Genomic DNA, 21,177 nt, shown 5'->3' with positions numbered 1-21,177 from the left:
ATTTAAGTGACGATATCCTCAGACGAGTCAAAATTTGACTATATAAATTTCTTTTGTTTATGTAGTGTTAACATTCGATCGCTAAGAATTATATGGTACAGTTTAATAACTCGATAATCTTTTGCTGAACAATAATATATTTGAAACGAGAGCGATGTTGGCAAAATATCGCATTTAAAAATATACGACCATATATAAAAATTCTGCAGTTACAATTTACGTGTAACGAAGTGAGAAAGAACATTTTTCGATTGAATCATCGTTTATATTTGATACGAACGTTCAATACTCAAAGAGGAGAAACGAATTGATGATAAAAAATCTGATAATACTTATTTCATATCAAATTCGATCATTTCGATTACATATATACATATGTATATAGTTGTACGTTGCACAATGATTAAGAAATGTTGAAAGTGAATCTAATGGTATATTTATATATGTATATATAATATAATTTCTATCGGAATTTTAGCCACAGCTCTACTCTCAGATCTAATAATGTACACGTACAAACCATTATTCGCAAGTTAGAAATGTGAAATATATGTGGTCCTACCCATTCCAAACTCCTATAAATTTTAGAAGTAACACGTGCCATACATGTATTACTTATTATTTGTATGAAATTTATCATTTCCTGGAATCTAAAGAAATATTATTTGTATGCAGAAAACTTTTACTTTTAGGCATTTGTGACTAAATCCTGTCTTTATATAAAACATTGGGTGACATAAATAAGTGCGATCAAATAAAGAAACATATCGAGTTTAACCGAACCTATTTATTTTTCAATCCAATGGAAATTTATGTGATATAATATATAATCAAGAATGAAAGAGAGGCGAATATAAAACACAAAGAAATAAACTAAGGAAGAAAAAGTAGATAAAATTCAATATGATTGAGAAAAATACGATTTTCATTCTTGAATTTTACCACTTCCCGTTAACTGAATGTTTCCCCGCGCAACGATGCAATCTTAGATTATTGGATAGCAACGAATACATACCACGCGGACAAAACTAAAATACGGATGGTGCTGAAGTAACCTCTGTATGAGAGTAGCGTGCCCCGGGCTACTTACCAATGCCATTACTATCCTTTCACCCCTCTCTCTGGCATTGCGCTATCCTAACTCATCCGTTCTTTCCGCATCACGATGACTCGCACCCTTCTCGACTATCTCAAACCAGACGTTTTCTGGACCTAGCTTCGCTGAACCGTGTATACAACTTTAATGACTCGTGATTGTCATGACTTCTGCTCTTTGCGCCGCTCTTTTCGCTCGTAACGTGCGGTTTACCGAGGGAAACGATGTCTGCTGTGTTATTAATTCCTGAGCGAAAGTTTCAGCTAACGAACCTCTCTCGTAAAAGTACCTTCAAATTTCTCGGCTATCTTCTATGCTATGTAATTGTCTCGTATCCTTTAGGCATCGAAGGACTAGATATTTTAATTTAAATGTACATACCTTGTCCATCGTATTTAAGATATTTGTCGCTCCCCTATTTCCCGATGGTTAACCTTCTTCTCAAGATATTTGGTATGAAAAAGGTGTTTTAGATCTTTCCAAATCGGTATTTTCAATATTTCGATTTTCAGTATTTAATACCCAGTTGGAAATATGAAAACGTTACCACATTATCTTTTTTGCTACAAATTTTTAAGTTCATTTTTAACTTTATTTCTGTACAATAAAAATCCTTGTCGCATATTCATTTAATTGATTACTCATTATAAATATTTTAATTTTATTCATTGAACTTACTGTTATTCTTTCAGGATAATGGTATAGGTAGTTAGACAGATCCAATAAATTTAATAACTGAAATGACTACTCCAGAAATAATCTACAGTATTAATATGATTTTAAAAATTTATAGGATGTTAAAAAGTTGTTAAAATATTAATTAAAATCCCGTATCGGTAATTAGCATGTTGAGTACATTACTAATAAACGAAGACACGATAAGAACGGAAATATTGGTATCTATAATTTTCCGAATAAAAGTAATTTTATATCCGAAAATCCATTGGACGTCTAGCGTGGTAATGCTCGGCAACGCAGTTCAACGTCGTTAAACTTTTTCATCTGCTTTCCAAACTCAAAGCCGGCGAAAGTTTTTCTTCCGTTTGCAACGGTCGATAGAGCCACTACATAAATGCATTCTACCTTTCCACCGTCGTTTTCTTCCTCTCTTTTCCTTCTTCTCATCCTGTATCTCTCAGGAAGTTTCCCTCTAGCTAAGAAAATACTTCTCTGCTTTACCGCAGATCATTACACTCTATACCTAGATTTCACTCTCATCTGATTTTCGCACGATCTCAAATTGTTAATTACAAAATCCTTTCTCTCCGACTCGATATTCCTTATGCAACATTTTACTATACATTACAGCAGAAATTTCTCTTTTATTTCTCCCTTCAAAATATTTTTCTTCTCTAAAACATTTTTTGTTAAGAACAAATTATCCTCAAATAATGACATGGCTAATACTATTATCGTAAAGTGATCATGAAATTGTAGATACATATTTATACAGTACACAGTACGTCTCCACAAAACCGAACATATAGAGACATTCGTAACTGTTTCAAAGAAAACCATATTGACGCGCGTAGTAGAGAAGTGGGGACCGAACGTACCGAGTGGCTCACAAGGAGTTTGTGTTTTTAGTTTTACTTTTATTTTACTATGGCACGGCGTAGGGCATAGATAGACGAATGTAGTCCTCTGTGCTGTCAGTGGAGACGTTCATCGATTTGAACAATACCGATCGGTGTAGTGGAGACACACCTTTAGAATCAGTTTACAAAGGAATCCTTGTACCCGCCGGGTATAAATTTCAAGTCTCTACTGTTGGTATGTAAAGTTGTTCAGGATTTAAAACATTTAAAATAAAATAAAAAGGCTTTGTTTGGATCCAAGCCCCTTTAAATATCCAGTATGAAAAGGTCTTGTTTTGAAAATTAATTATTTTTTTCTATCTCGATCATATACACTTTATTCATTCGCCTTTAAGTATGATCTTGTTGAAATTTAATTATTGGGATAACTACTATTTATATACTATCCAATCCATATGAGTTTATGCTTTTACGATGTGTTTTGTATCTTCGCCAAAGAAGAATAAATCAATTTCAATTCAGAAATATCAAAGCTTAAAAAAGCTATTAAAGTTGTTGCAGTTTGCTACTCATACTTGTAATTTTACAAAACTAATCAGAAATTTTTAAATTTCTTAAAAAGTAATAACGCACACATATTATAATATAATTAATCTTATTAAGTAAATTTATTAATATTTTCAGTGATAAATTGCAAATTTATATGGAAATAATTTTTTATGAAAGTAATATATATTACATTAAAATATATATAGAGAGTAGTATATTATGCTATTTATAATATATAATAAATATAGTATAGTACTTGGATGTTCTATTATGAATATATATCGTCTGAGAATTAATTTTCTTTTTTAGAACAGTAACAAAGGTATTATCTTTATTATACGTTCACTACCTGATATTAATCCTGTGATGCTATATAATATTCTAATCCCATTTCAACATTGTTCGAGGCCGTAATGAGCACATAGCGTGATCAGTTTTCATACTACAAGCCAGTTTTTATTTCATTTTTGATAGGATGCCATGTGAAATTTTCTCATTGTAGGTGTCGTGAATTTTACCAAATATATGAATATGTAACAGTTAAAACGAAAATCGTGATAATTGAGAAATGTATTGAGTTATGGTAAAAAATGGTTTTTCAAATAAATCAGTCTTTTGACTGCATAAAAAACGACCCTATTTACATTTTGTATTTGTTTCATATTTTCGACAGATGTTTCACAAATTTCTGACGTACATTTAAAAAAGTAACAATTACTTTCGAAATTTTATATTTCCATTGAAGTGACAAAAAATATCTCAACGCAAGAAAGTTATAGAGCCCGAAAAATTAAACTTAACATTTCTCCCATTTTCGATAATTGTATATCATTCTCATATTAAAAATTTTAAAGTTATATCAGATATATACATTTTGTTACATACAACTACAATTGTTATTTCATTTTATTTATGAAATTATTCACGTAACGTGCGTAATTCTTCTCCGCCAAATTAATTTAAATGCGCGTGTGAAAAGAATAAAGAGTCAGAACAATTTACCAATTCAATGAAGGTTCATTTTCATGATGTATAAGCATTCATGCGTGAAACCTTAATGTCTGCTTTTATACTCGATGAAGCATAAAGTGCACTATAGAATTCAAATGAATCAAAATCGATTGATACTTGTAAATATATAATAAAATATTACATTATTTCAAATTGCATTATTTATAACATCATCCACCAATCATAAAACTAAATAATGTAATATATTTTTTACATAACTAAAATAAGTACAGGTGATTTCTGTATTAACTCTTGTATTGTTAAAACAAATTAAATTTCCCTAATTGTTCACATGGTTTGTGGCGCTTAAAATTCTTCTGATTGAAAAATGTTTGCTTCTCTAGATTGCCTATTTTATTGTAATAAAGATATATAGAATGTACATAATAGACAAAAATATGCACATAAGGAGTTATAAGTACCTGTTATAACATTTATCGGATTAAGTAAATCACTTCTTAATATCTATTTCTTTATTCATAGCCCTAAAAATATGAATCTGTATAGACGCATTACGCAAATATTTCTATCAATTTTTTGATATTTAGAAGATACCATTTTCATCTAGGGTGCAACTTATTTACCTTTCGTTAAAATTTATTCTAAAATTCCTTGGAAATATGAACCAATTCTTTTCTGTTAGTTCTATAAAAATTTATTAATTAGATGAGATTCTACAAAGTTTTTGTCAAAATTAGCTACGGTATAAGACATGTTACATCCATTGCATTTGAAACATATATATTTATAGTAATCCTGCTTTCTTATGTATTTTAAAGGATGTTATCTAGAGTTTCAGCAAAAGGTTCTACCCCTTAACTTCATTTTCTCCGATGTTCGTATATAAACTTGAAAATATAAATCACGTTATACTACCTCAAACGAGCAAAAATCTACCAACTAGAATATTGTTATTATTATTACTGTGGCGACACAGATCGTCAGAGCTAAATCGAATGCTGTCGCTAACAGGATCGACTATAACAATATTTTATCTTTAGTAGAGTACAAGGAAAAGCTAAAGAACAGAGAACCATATCATGCAGACTACAAAAAAGCAGTAAAATATGTGAATTAAAAATAAGATGACTCGGTACAAAAAATATAGTAATTATAAAATTTTGTTCTGATACATATATATCCGTACTCATAGTTATATATTATAGAAATTTAACAATGTAATTATACGTTTCATACAATAAATAAGAATATATACTAGACAAATTTTATAACTCGATAATTCATAATATATATTTATTATACTACATCATTCGTTATCAATGATCCAAATGGTTTGATACAACAACAAAATTTAAATAAGAAGAACCTAGCGAGAATTTTTATAAATGTTGAGGTTTCATTAATTAAAATGTGAAGATATACTTACATGTATGTATATGTCCACAATTAATGAGATCTACTTTGAACATATTTAGTCAAGGATTAATCCAATATATGCGTATTTCACAAACATTCAAATTCTATCTTCTGTCGTGTTAAATAAAAACACTTCATTTCACATTTTGTATATATTTTCTCATGCAGAATAACATTTTACCGATTATCTGCTCTTCTACAGTCTGGAATTACTCACCTTAAACAAGTCTTCAAACCCGATTTTAGCAAAGACGAAGCCTTCTACACAGATAACTTGCTTTTATATGAAGAAAATATAAAAATACATCATTGCAAAGATTCTTTTATTTAAAAGTATTTCATCATCGTTGTAATTGGAAAGTAGGTAAAATAACTTATTAAAGTGGCTTCTTACTCGCGGAACTTTCTTTAAATTGTATAATTAATATAATAGTTAGTAGGTATACTATAGAATTTTGCATATTTCACGTCAGTAATAAATATTTCAAATCGTTATAATTCTGATTGTAAATGTTACGTTGTTTTATCGAATTGTTTTAATAAATGTTATATACATATAATACTTACCACGTTTGGTTTTTAACGCACAATAGTCGTAAATAATTTGAATAACTATTCAAAATAAAAAGCAATAATGTAACTTTTGATAAAAATTTTAATATACAGAGATTTTAATACCGGTAAATTATATTTTTTTCTGAATAATTACAAACCATTAACTTATTTAGGAATAACAAAACTTACTCATATGCACAATAGCAATCTTTAATTTTTATATACATTCTTCAATATAGTTTTCATTATATTATATTTATCAACATTTTTTAATTTTATATAAACGTTCATTTCTCAAATGTTTAAAAAGTTAATAGTGATATTTATTTTTGAAATATGTTAATAGTACATATCGATACTCGAAATTAGAATAGATGAGAAAAATTAAAAAGTTGCAACTTTTGATAAGCATAAATAAGCATTTTATAAAGTGTAAGTATTAAAAAATCGGTGCTTGTGGGTTTTACATTGTTAAAATAACATTAAAAGAGACTTGATTAATAGAAAATGCATTGTCACAATTTAACGTACAATGCATAACAAGTAAGGACGTAAAAATAAAATGCACATATTTAACTTACAACATTGCGTATTAATTTTATACGTACTTATTTCTGATACGCATTTATTTCATAATTCAATGAATTAAAACATTATCATATTTTGTCAAATCTTAATTAATACGAAATATACTCAATGTAAATATATTCGAAAAAGCCTTAAAATATTAAAATTACATCATTTACTGATATCACATTCCGTAAATATTTTTTATATTATACTTAAAAGTGTTTAAATTATATTGATTTCTGTCCATGGTATTGGAATGAAATGCGCTATTTATACATTGTATGAGAATATTTGCTACCGTGTGTAGCTAAATTGCAATTGGGTTGTAACTATTAACTTCAAATACTACAGCACCTTCCAACACACCCGCAAAGTCTAAACATAAATTATATGACACATATGGACAGAAATTTTAAAAATATTACAGAATTATGAAACAGCAAACGAAGAACCTAAGGATATTTGGAATAATATAGGAACAAAATAGGCAAAAAAATTAGTTGATATATTAGATTGTCTGAAATGTGTTATTAAATGCAAAGTCTGCCTGATAAAATATTAATTTTTATACGTGGATTGTATTTCTAAGACTAATTCTGAAAGTAGAAGTACTTCTGTGTCATTAATTATTTGAAATTTTTACTTATATCCCTGTTTTCGTTACACTGAATTTTTATATTACGATAATGTTTATATCTGTTGAAAGCTCAATTATCAATCGTTTAATAATTGGGCGATCAGGAGTACGAATATTTCTACTCCTGTAATTCACTTCAGTTATGAATTGAACAAATATTCAATCTTTAATATCTTTTGTATAAAATTTATTATAAATTCGACATCATTATCAGTCATTCATTATTTATTGTATTGTTATGTATTGTTATAATACATAATATACATAATACATAATAATGTATTGTCATGTATTAATATAAAATTATTCCTGTAGCATATTTATGCTGTAAAATAATTACATATAGATCTTGTTTAATACTTTGTTTTCAGGAGAAAAATACAACCAAACTTTCTCATATAATGAGTATAAAGTACACATGAAACTTACGATATCATCGGTGGAAATGTCCGATTATGGAACATACAAATGCATATCAAAGAATTCTCTAGGGGAAACAGATGGCAGTATTAAGCTGTATCGTAAGTATATCTTTCACATTATATTTAGCCTTTAATAGCAAAAATGTACACTTCACGTTATTAAAAAAAAGACCGCAAGTACATTTATATCAAATTACATTAAATATGTATTACAAATAATAATACAATAGTATATAAAGTACACTAAATACTTTATAAATAATTTTAAAAAATAAATTTTTAAGATATAAGAAAAATATCGTTTATTATGGTACTAGAAATACCTTAATATCTTCAAACGTTGTAAAATCGTAAAGTTTAAGTGAAAAGACTAATGACAAAAATGAAATATTGCGCTGACGTGACGGTAAACTTAAAGAGACCGAGCAATTTGAGTAACATGGCTTGAGCTATACGAATATTAGAAAATATTGAAAAAGTCTTTTATTAATTCTATAAAATAGTGATAACGTGCATACGCAATGAACAGACAAGAAGACGATAATGAAGTAACCATGACCGCGTAAAGTAATTATTGAAATCGTCACGATTCTTTTGATAAAAGGAGAGTGAATTGAACGGTATTCACACAGTGTGCTTTTAATAAATGAGTTGACGCACGACCACCTGGTGCCAGTAACAACGCTGCAGTTTCAACAAAATGCACGTCGCAGAATACAGATTAAACGAGAAATATCTTCCTCCGTTGGTTTGTTCATTCTTAAAATACGATTTAATTAATTCATTGCACATTCTCTGCTTTACGTATGTAATTATAATTATAGATTTATAAGGCAAATTTAAAACGGGAAACAAGATTCCAATAACGAAGAATCAGTCGGTGGTAAGACAATAAAACGATGCGAATTAAGAATCTTCATGTCATGATTCTATTTGAAACTATAATTATTTCGTGAGAAAAGCGAATTTAAGCATAAGCTTTTCATTTAACTTTGTCTAAAGCACGTATTATTTATTAATGATAATATAACAAATATTTGTTTATTCCTCTGTGAAACTACATTTCATTTTAAAAAACAATAATTAATATTACTATTCTATTAAATTACGAGTTTAATAGAAAAAATGTGCGAAGGTTATTATTACGCTACTAACTTTTGGACAAAAGCTTATGTCAAAGAAAAATAAATAATTCATTTCAGATACTCTCAGAATATCTAGGTGCATGAGAATGAAATCTTTATATCAGTGTACAAAAGCGTTTGCAAGAATGCCATGTTGGCCGTTATAGAAGAAATACCTTCATCTAACGACCATATTCTAGTATCGATCCGAACTTTTCCTTCGTTAATAGGTTTCGCAAAGAAAGACCTTGGTCGTAACAGGTTTTCTTAAATCGAGAACACTAGCTCGTTATTGTTCTTGCTATTATTTACGTTACCGACGACCGTTTTCATGAAATTGAAGTCTAATTTTTAAGACAGCCGCTCTTCTCCCTGTATGATTCTCAATGTGTATGTATTTAATTGGTAAAATTGCTTTGTTTAATTTTAATTTTCACATATGTTATTGACGTCGCCCTCCTGAGTGACTACTACTTTCCAATAGAATGGAAAATAACAGAAATAATATTAATATTAAAACTTGGAAAGAATTCTGATGCAGTGAACTCGGTCTCCAGACCAATCATTTTCGTTCCAGTAATATAAAGAAAAAAAATATTTGAAAGATTTATCAGCAGTCAAATAAATTCTGTCACAGTTGAAAAACAGTTAGTATCTGAATACCAATTTGAACTTAAATGCAAATACAAAACAACTTAACAAATATATCGTTTAGTCCGAAAAATAAATCAATCATTTAAAGAAAAAAGTACTACTTTATGGATTTCATCGATACTTCGCAAGCCTACGATAAAGGGTGACACGAAGGCTTATTATAACAATCAAAAAATGTGTACCATTTAATCTATATAAAATATTAAAATTTTATCTGAAATATAGATTCTTTACAGTGAGGTATAAAGAAGTACAGGCAGGTGTAGTACCTATCAATTTTGGAGCATTACAAGGGAGTGTGCTTGGCCCAATGCAGTATATTTTATATACCGCAGATATGAAAATTTCCTAAGATTGCCGCACAGTTATCTTCGCAAATGATATGGCAATCATCCACGCATGTAGATTCACAGAATGCATCAGACAATTCAGAAAACAGCTTAAATAATATTTAAAAATGGTTACAAAAATGGAGAATTAGAGCCAATGCAAACAAGTCAATCTATGTAGCTTTTATTGAGAGGAAGTGTATGCGTCACCTAATTACGTCAAGTAGAAAAATAATGTCTGCAGTAGACTCTGCCAAATACTTTCGTATGCATTTAAACCGTAGATTCAACTAGAGAAAGCATATCTGGCAAATAAGGAAATCTAAATCAACTTCATTTTAGTCAATTTATATTTCAACTTCAAAACAACAATGAATAAATGTATATTAAACTCATATGGATACATAGCATAGAACTGTGGGGTTTAGCGTCCACTTTAAATGTTGAAATTCTGGAACGATTTCAATAAAAAATCTTACTAATATACACGAATACATCACGGTTCAAAAACATTTATAAAAACTATTCCACCATATCAATATACTTACCAAACAACTACTTGAAGATATATCAAACCGACGAGGATACAAGCGCTTCAATAATTCGGACATAAAAGATAGATTCTAAACAATTTCGTGTAAAACGTACCATGAATTAAATTACAGAAAATAAAATAAATTACAAATCAATGAGTAGATTATTTACAAATTACACAAAATTGTACCTTGTGTAATGATATTTGCCTATTGTTATCTTTTTTATAACTGGTTGCAGATAAACAAGGAGTAAAAGAAATATTTTTCCTCTTAGAAATGAAAGGATGTGTAAACATTGATGGTTGATCTTTCTCTCTTGAAATAATTTTTCACTTCTATAGGAGAAACGATTATTGTTTTTCATACTTTACGTTATACTCGACATACGTATACCTAAAATTTCATTAAAATCGAACTTCTGTTATCATTGTAAATCTTGTCATGGAGAACATGCAATTTTTAGAGTTCATCAAGTTCATAAATAACCTTGTATGTTCATCTCTTGTTTAAATATGTTTAGATTGTTATTTTATATGACATATATGTGTAATAAATAAATATATATATATACAATTAATATCCAATTATTTTGTATCCAATTAATATAAACTGCACAAATTAAGTTTCACGAACATGTTCAATATTATTTAATACATTTAACAGAAATTTTCGGATAGATATCAGAAAGCAATTTATTGTTTCGATAAAGTGTGAGCCTTTCTGTCCTGAAAATCGTATTTCCTGGAAAGTGGTGCGAGCCGTAAATCACCGATAACAGCCACTGTCACTCTGTTTTCTGACAAAAAGAATCCACGGCTATCTATCGAACTGTAATTGTAGGTTTTCTGGTTGGTCTACTCGTAGGTGGTACTTCTTAACTTCGTGCTTTAATCAGTCACCGACTCGATACATTACAACGAAACCAATTGAATAACTTTTCACTTGCGGTGATCGCGATTTAATACATATTTGCATTTTAAATTTTCCTTCCGATAGGTTGTCAGAGAAAACAAAAACCGAGTTAACCAATTTATGGAATTGGATAATAACTTTCTTAATGGCTACGAGAACCCAGCATAGAAGACCTTTCTGTAATCGATACTTTCATGCAATTTTCATGACGGGTTATATCGGGTGTCTCGCAAAATTCAGACAAGCTGTATTTTTACAATTAGATTAGACAAATGAAATGACATGAAATAAAATTAATTTTTTAATACATCTAAAGAGTACGATTTCTTTTGTTTCCTATACAAATATAAAACCAATTAATACACTTATTTTTCAAAATTATTGATTTAAAGTTATTTCAATCTTAAACCAGATTTTCTTTAGTTATAGAATTAAAATTAATAAAGTATTTAAATCTATTTTAATTTGATAGAAATACGGCGGGTAGGGCGCATTAACACAGCTGATTCTTAGACAAATAGATTATTACATCCAAATTGTTAACAGCATAGGTAATAAATTAACTTGTCTTTTTTCGAATTTAAATCTTTGGTTATTTTCTTGTTCCAGAGTGCATATAGTATGAAGGATATTCAAATAATTCTTTATTATTCTCCATTCTCCTTCTTAACCTTTTTTAATACATGAATGAACTCTCTACCTAAAATCTTTTTAAGTTTCAAATGATTTGGATATAATTAATTCAATGAAAATACGTATTACCTCTCAAAATCCATTATAGAAGAAAATTAGTACCCAGTTTGATGGTCACGATAGCAAGGAATATTACATTAGCGTTATTTAGACGCACTAATACATAAAAAAGCGTAAAATTAATATACGTATGAACAGTATCTCGTACTATTCAATTTTGTTTTATAAAATGTTTTTATATATTCTTTGATACATTCTTTTATAATTTAGAATAGAAGTGTCATAATTTTTTCTAGTGCATGTACAAAGATTACACCTATTATAATGTAATTCCTATAATAAAGAATCATTATAACCTTTAGCCCTTAAATCGTAGTTGTTATAAAAATATTTATCGTTAGTATTAGGCTATTTAAACCATTTATATATCACAATTTGTCACAATTAGTTATATAATATTCAACGAGCTCGGGGTTAATATGAATAAATTTAAAACTTAATTGAAATATCTGTAATGATAGTAATGATGTTTATAATAATAATAATAATAATAATAATAATAATAATAATCATGATAATATTCAAAATAATAGTGATAATCTTTCTACCTATGCAATAACAATCAATTATCTATACGAATGTAAATTTAAACTCAAATTACATAAATTTTGTTCAAAATTATGTATTTTGCAGATATTCCAACACCAACGACACAGCCGAGAACTACAACTACTACTCCAACCTCCACTAGTGAAGAAGGTAAGTGTATAAGGTGCACTAACAGAAATTTATAGTTACAATTAGAAGCTTTCGAAATTCATTACCGTACTTACCTACATTATACGATAACATTACAAAAGATGATAAGGAATTTAAATTACGCAATTTCGTAAATTGTGTCGAATATATCAAAATGAAAATGAATGTAACAGAAATTCAATTACGTTTAATTTGTAGTTGAAAATATTCAAAATTCTCGACAAAGGCCAGAACCGAGTGTAGAACCTAGTCCACACCAAATAACTGATTCGTCGTTGCCTAACATCGGTAGAACCGATGGTAAGTAGTTTATTGTATTCCTTACAATAATTTATAATTTCTAAATATTCGAATTTTGGTTTCTATTTTAATACACAATTAAAATATGACAAAAATATCAAATTGATTGACCTTCTAAATTGAAACATTTTATGTTACAATACAAATTATTTTGGATCTTCCAACGTAATATATATTAAATGTCCTCCAACTGGACTACTTAATAAATTGATTATTATTATTACATAATATATTGTTAATACACAAAGTGTTAATACAGGATATAATAAATAAGATATTTACTAGTGACACTTCTGATTGTAATAGTATAGGGCATGTATCGAAAATGATGGTACAAGCCGAAAGAAAACGATTCCCCTTTCCAAAATAAGTGGAAAATATGGAGTAATAATTTTTGATACAATGCTTCGTTTTCGAGAAGATCAGCTATGAAGTTTCGCCAAGTACACGTGCATTTGACAGGTAACGAGAGTCGATGAAACAGGTTTCTTCGCACTTAAATACTCTGTTTATATTTGTAAACGACATGATTGTGTATACTCTGAATTACTATATTAACAATAAGTTCCAATATTACATTTATTTAGTTAAACTACGGATTAATTCAAGGCGTTGATCGACGGATTATGGAAGCATGAAAACCTGATAATATGTTTCGAAGTTTCACTTCTTCAAGCATGTATATGATACACTATGATTATCACTACTGAATTATGCTTCAATTTACCTATGTTTCTTTATTTTCAGCATAAATTAACTCCTTAATGTAATCGTATGAATTAAAATAGAGTGGAGTTAAATCCAGCGATCTTGAAGCTCATCTTACTGTTCCTCCACCTCCAATCCAAAAGTTGTGTTGCCTGTTTAATACATTCCTAACTTTCCTAGTAAAATGTGGCGAAGCTTCGTCGTGTTGAAAAATTATTTTATGCGTGATAGGCAGGGATATTTCTTCCAACAATTCTGACAAACTGACTCTTGTTATTTCTCAAGTGCACGCGTTCTTGATGAAACTTTATAGTAGATTTTCTCGAAAATAAAGTCTTGTATCAAATATTATCATTCTACCTTTTTTACTTACTTTTTCACGGGAAATCACTCCTTTTCGGCTTGTATCACTATTTTCGATTATGTAATAAAACTATAACGAATATCAAATATACCATACTTATATTTGCATATATTATTAAATGAATAGTTTATGAGTAGAAGGCCTTTCCAAATACAATGAGAATTATCTATGGCGTACTTAACATAAATTGAAAGAAAACATGGAGATATTTCAGTATTACATTCTATAATAATTTCATTAATGCATTATAACTTGAGTATGTAATTATTAAATCAGTATGTAATTATTAACTGTTAAATTGCATTTCTAAATGGTTAAATAATATATCTGTTAAATTGAATAGTAAAAAGTTTTGCTATAATTTCTCGCCAAATAATATTATTCGGATTTTCTTTTCGTTAAAGAAACGAAACTGTCATCTTTTATCTTGTTTTTATATTAAATGTTTTTAGATATTATTTTCAACAATTCTAGTTTTCGTTTCATCGTTACCATTGTAAATTCTAGTAACAGTTTCGGCATTGTCGAAACAAGTTTGAATATTCAAAAGCATGCAGTGGCGCTTATATGCCGTGAAACTTTCTAAATAAAAATCGAATTAAACTTGTCTCCTATAGTATAGTAATAGTACAGTTAGATTCTAACAACATGCAATGTACTTCCTAAACTTTATACGACCGTTCCTTTTTCTTTTAATCGTGAACATGCAAATCTATCTTTGAAATTAACATAAAAGTAATGGAGTAATATTATCGCGCTGGAACTTTTCTACTTTGACAAGTTTCATCGAAGGGAAACCGTGCGAAATAAACTGAAGCTGTAAAGTCGCGTGATTTAACATCTCTTTCACTTGTAATCTTTCGCTCTTTCTTGTTACTGGATTTAATTATAGAATTTGATCAGGAAGCGGAAGGTAAATGAAAAGTAGAAACGGCAGGCGTATTTTCTCGTAAATACGTTATCCCCCTTAGAAATTCCGCGCGAATTTCCTTTTAAATCATCACCTCGGCGTAATGCGCGAACTTACGCACAGCAGGGTGAGAAACTTTTTGAAGGGAAAGTTCGAGAGAAGGCGTGAAATTTACCCGCGAACTTTCAGTAACGCCGTAGATCTTCTCCAAGGCGACAAACGCTGCGCTCTCAACGGGATTTTGATGAAATCCCACGCGGTTTATGAACTACCATGTCGAGCCGCGTCGCCTCAACTATGGAAAGTAATCTGATCTTTCGTTTGTGAAAGTTCCTTGCAGTTTTCCCTGGCGTTTCGCGTTTCTTCGATTGTAATCTATCGTTCAAAGTGAACTTAAAAGTTTATGGTGCTGGCAAACCTTTAATCCACTATTATTCCACTTTTATGCACTTTCTTTAAACGATTCTCAAACCATGTTCTATCCAGGCTTACGGTCTCATTCACGGAATTCCTTGTTTCGACAGAGATCAAAAATCGATCTTTCGACGTTTGTAACTTCTTAATCAGTTTGTAAAATAAACAGTTGGCAAATATTGTTGAATCTTATTGATAAATCTTATTAAGAAAGTTTTACAAAATTCCAGAAAAAGTTTATAGATAACAGAACAGCATAACACAATATTCTGTCATATTCTGAGTAATCGACTAGGATGTATCATGTATGAAACCATACTTTTCAATCAAAAAACTAAAAAATGCATCGACTTGATGTGAGAATTTATAATCTATTCACATGTAACTATATAATTATTCTTATTTTACGAATGAAGGAAGATTATTATATTAAGAAACGATACTTTGTTTCAACAGCTGCTGTTTTGACAATTACAAAAATTGTTTTAATTTCTATAATTCGTACCATTAAACGCTTCCCACAAACGATAACAAAGGCTTATTTTGTATTCTAGATCGATTTATGCAAAATCATTTTTACGACGTAATAAAAAAATATTGTTTTCGCAAAGTTAAGTGAAACTTCCCTTCTTGTGTACACGAATTATATATATATTATAAATATATTTAAAAATATATATATATATATACACTATACAGAAGAAGATAATTTTAATCGTAGAGGAATATCGTAATAAATATGAAAACAGATCCTATGAATATTTATTATTCTCCATGAAAAAATTGTTTAAAACTGCACTCAGATCAACTCTCACATAATTATGCAGATTATTATGAAACAGCTTTCGCCATTATTATCTTTATTTCTAAAATTTATAATCTAAATTTGTAATTTCTCAAATTAATAAGAACAACTAATTTACATTCGTAAGTATTACACAGACTGAATTTTTAAAAAAGTATTCTATTAATACACCGATGTTTCTTTTCAATATTTAACAGCATACGTTCCCATTTATTAAAATTCACAACACGTTTGTAGTTAAACTTGCAAAGAAAAACTACTGAAAAATAAGCAAGGCAGATGAACTTGTAGGGAGAACTATAATTAGAAAAGTAAAATGTTACAACCCAGCTAATTATGTGTAAATGTGAAACGTAGGTATGAATAATTTAATATATTTACTTACATCAAAACGCAGACACTTAAAAATGCAGTTAAATTTAATTTACACCTACTCTAATACTTTTTCACATAGTATACTAGGACAAATAATACTTTTCTTAATACTCTTAATGTCTTTGTTTGATTATTTAAAATCGGTACAGGAAAATAAAATAGTATGGTATTATTATCATTATTGAATTGTCTTCTTAATTTGGCACAATCAGTGCTATTCTTTATAGACTTTATAAACTCAGAGGATTGAACAACAGTAAAATAAATTCAAACTTAAAATAAAAGCGAATAAACGGAAAGTATCTATAAATTTTGCATTAAACTGGCATTACTTTAGTCTAACGAAAAAATATTAAAATGCAGACAGCAAATGGCATGCATAAAATATAAAAGTACGCAGTAAAGGAAAAAGGAACAACGAGAAAAGACGAATAATAAGTAATGCCTTTGGCGTTTTATCAAAGACTATGTTTTTACATGCATTATTCTCATTAGAATGTATGATTTTTACCTTCTCTACCGTATTGAAAGCTCGTTATTGATAAAATATTGTTATAGTTTCAAGTACTAGCAACGAATGCCAAATTATTAAACATATTATTCATCTTTTATTTAATATTGAAAATCATTACTTTGCCAGAATGGGCATTAAAATTATAATTAGAAAACGTAAAAAATACCAAGTAGAGGATATATATTACATACATATATTTCATGCATATATTGTACATATATGAATGTATAAAAATATAAATATACAAGGTGGTTGGTAACTGGTGGTACAAGCGGAAAGGGGGTGATTCTACGCGAAAAAAGAAGTCTAAAATATAGAATAAAAATTTTTCGTTTGAGGCTTTGTTTTCGAGAAAATCGACTTTTGAATTTTCGCTCGGTACGCGTGCACTTTATCACGTCTCGTTATAACGGATCTCACTGTAGATCGTTGTCTCGATGAATATTATCGCAGTTTAAGTTTGCTTTTGCCGTAACGGAAAATTAGAAATACATAATGAAATAATATGAAGTAATCATAAAGTTTATTATTACAAAAATTGCTGAAAATGTTGCCCATTCTGCCGAACACATACTTCTGCTCTTCTAATTAAATTTCTATGAACACTTTCTAACATATTCGATTGTTTTAATATATATATTTTTATTTACATATGTACATATGTAAAAGCATTAATATATTAAAACGTAAAAAATATAACTATCGATGAATGATCCGGTATAGATGAATTCGATACAAAACAATTTTATCAGAGTTTCTAATATATCAATCACTTTTTCTCAGATATACGGCTTCATGGTAGGGCGAACAGCGGTAGCTATAACGATGGTGAAAACGCTGTAGTAACAAAAGGACGAAAAAGCATCGACGGCGAGGTACGACCACGAAGAATCGACAACACGGCACAATCGATGTCATCCAGGGGTTCTAGTTCGAATTTTCTGGTACAATCTACAGCGGCCATCTGCATAATCCTACTATCTGCCCTGTCGTAGTCATGTCAGTGTCTACCAGCGAAAAGAACGGTTATTCGAGGAAAATCCTTCGGGGATCAAGATTCGTCCTGTTCATCGTCATTTATCTCATCCGCGAAAGGGATCAATTAATGGGTGTGCTTCGATGCCGCAAATTTATCGACAACTATTGCCTTTGTCGTCGTTGTGACTGAAATCAACGAAACAGTTTTTCTTGCTGCAAACTTTGCACTAAAGTTTGCAAATTAGGCGATTAATGGAATTTCTAGTAATACCACCGACGAGATACTGCGCCTCGTCGGTGCTAATACATTTGAATACTTGTACCAGATATTCGGCAATGTGATTACATCTTTGCGTATTCGCAGAAGTTCGTAGACTCTAGCTGTAACTCAACAAATTGTACAATTCACTTAGCAATCTGCTCGTTACACGTAATTCATCTGTGAATAATCATTTTAAATTTTTCAAAAATTTAGACTATAATTTAAGTTCAATAGCTATTTTTTCCCTAGCTATTCTTAGTTATTCTTTTTAGAAATACAGATATTATTCTGTGTCCAAGATTCGTATATATATACATATATATGCAATAATTAGTTTATATTCAATTTTCTTTTTATTGTAATCTGTTATTTTAGTAATAGAAAATTAATTTTATTTGTAGATCTCGTTTATTTGTAACGCATATTAGCTTGATTACACTCAACCTTCATAAATGAACGAATTTATAAATATGGAGTATTTTATATGCTTTACAGCAAAAAGAAATTGTTTTCTTTAGAAATCAGCAGTAACCATAACGCTAAATCTATTGAATTTGCTAATATGATCGATAGAAGACAGTATAAACATATTGGCTTGTTGTAAATGTAGTTGAATACAAACTTTTATATAAAATTTATGTACATTAATACTCACTTTGACGTATTAGCATTTGTTAAGAAATGACAACCAAGAAACATTAACATTAATATTCAATAATATTCATATTTTCATTCCTCTTATTCACTAAAGAAATCATAGTTACTGTCATTGACATTTTATCATTTCGATCAAAAAGCATCGTAGGCTTTTGAACAATTATATGTACAGAATACGACTCATTTATTTTAAATTATTTAAAACATTAATTATTATAAGAGGATATCGTTTGCAATATACTTTTATACAGTAGAGCCGCGTTAATTGAATGCGATACGGATTCAATGACTTGTTAGAATCAATGAATCCATAGAAAGTGTTTAGAAATCCGAATGAATAAAAGAAATTATTATTGATCGATGATTCGTCGCTTCGAAGTGATAAATTGAAGTAAGTAAAATCTTTCTAATTGCTATTTTCTTGAATCGATTAAAGGAGTAGATATCTGCTGTCAAATTAACGAATCCGTCCAGGACGTGCAATTATCACGGCCCTATTGTAAATCAGGTTTAATATACTGCTAGTATGTCATGTTCTTTTACTCATACATATACTCGTATTGAGCTTGAGCAATATTTAGGTAAAATATTTGAAAAATAATTATTTCAATATCACCCTATTTGATTAGATACTGTTTCTTATGCTTACTAATATATATTTCCCCTTAGCCTTTAATATAAACAAATGATTTTTCTCCAAATTATTTGATTATTTATTAAATGAAATAGATTTTTATTTCTTTTCGTATGTTGCATTCGAGTAATAATATTCGAAATAATTTCTGACTTTATTATATCAATATTATCAACTACGTCAGAAATACTGATATTTTTCACAGTGTCTCATGCGCGTATTATTTAAAAATAACTGGAATTAAAACAATTCCATCACGAATATATAACAAATATTGCGTTTGTAAAATAATATTCAGCTATATTATTTATAACTTAAATATATACACGATAGAATATTTGAAATTGTAACGAATCGAGATATTGTACAGATAATTAAGATAATATCTGAAATGAAAATAACAAAGTAAATGAAATGATTCGTTGTTCAAAAATTTTTTATTTTTATTTGGAATAAAATTTGCTCGGCTCGGACTTATATATGTTTCATAATATCGAATAATTTATACTGTACAATGTTGGTTCTGCGGCAACAATCATGTAGCTATTGCACTTGCACTTCACGTCAACGTTTCGTGAACATTGCAGTTTACTTTTTCAGGGTAGTCTTAAAACTAAGGCTTTCAATTTATTAATTTTTAAGAGTTCTTCAATTATACGAAGCGATGTCCCGATTGGCTGATCAAACAGATGATTCAACTCGAAAGTTCCACTCGAATGCTCACTTCGTAAAATCTAACCGGAAGTCGTTAAATTTGATTGACCAATCGGGTATACGTTATAGCTGCTGTGTCCCTGTACAAATTGTTCGAATATTTCAAAATTCCGGTTGCTTAGCTGCTTCGCTTTCTGAAGAAGTATGCAGATATTTTTGCGATGACCGTTGTTTTTTCGAATCATATGGCATGGCCTGTCTCGAAATGATATAATGCTGGCTAATCGACAAGAATGTTCCAAACGAATTTAGCTCCCGTGTTCTGTCAATGTAAACGGTTGTGCTTAGTTGAACTCATTATCGGTATAAATGGAAACAACGCTTACAACCCTTAGTTTCAAGTCTGTCCTGAAGAAGTAAACGACAATATCTATGAAACGTTGACGTGAAATATAAGTGCAAAGTGCAAGTGCAACAACAACGATTGTTCCCGAAAAATGTACATCGTGACATGTCACTATCGTGAAATCTAAATCTTACTCTTCAGTTTAATTTAATGACTGAATATATCTATCAATTCATGATGAAAAGAACAGAATTAAAATGCAATTCATAAATATGATGCTGAATATTTTATACAACGAAAATCCAATAAATTAATTTGTTTCAAGATTTTTTATAAATCTCATTTATAGCATATAGAGGTTAAAGAAACGAGTATTGCAAGAAATATGATTGAAAATGTTTTTTGATCGTAGATTTTGATTTCTACTACTGTATAGATTACGAAATTCATAAATATGACTTTAAACGCCAAATAACAATTACGTATTACACAGA

General features: G+C 29.2%; 1 protein-coding gene across 2 annotated transcripts in view; it reads left to right on the top strand.

Moving 5' to 3' along the window:
- The window catches only part of LOC100647254 (neurotrimin), a 242,622-nt gene extending 221,445 nt beyond the window's left edge, over positions 1-21,177 (top strand). For both annotated transcript variants that reach the window (XM_048414658.1, XM_003394591.4), the window contains exons 7-10: positions 7,705-7,854; positions 12,697-12,762; positions 12,961-13,062; positions 17,936-21,177. In XM_048414658.1, coding sequence (XP_048270615.1) covers positions 7,705-7,854; positions 12,697-12,762; positions 12,961-13,062; positions 17,936-18,147 — 530 coding nt within the window. In that variant the 3' untranslated portion in view covers positions 18,148-21,177. The remainder of the gene's footprint in view (positions 1-7,704; positions 7,855-12,696; positions 12,763-12,960; positions 13,063-17,935) is intronic.

Source organism: Bombus terrestris, chromosome 3, assembly GCF_910591885.1.
Source record: "Bombus terrestris chromosome 3, iyBomTerr1.2, whole genome shotgun sequence".
NCBI lineage: Eukaryota > Metazoa > Arthropoda > Insecta > Hymenoptera > Apidae > Bombus > Bombus terrestris.
Note: the sequence above shows the minus strand (reverse complement) of the source record. Positions and strands in the feature narration are given on the sequence as shown.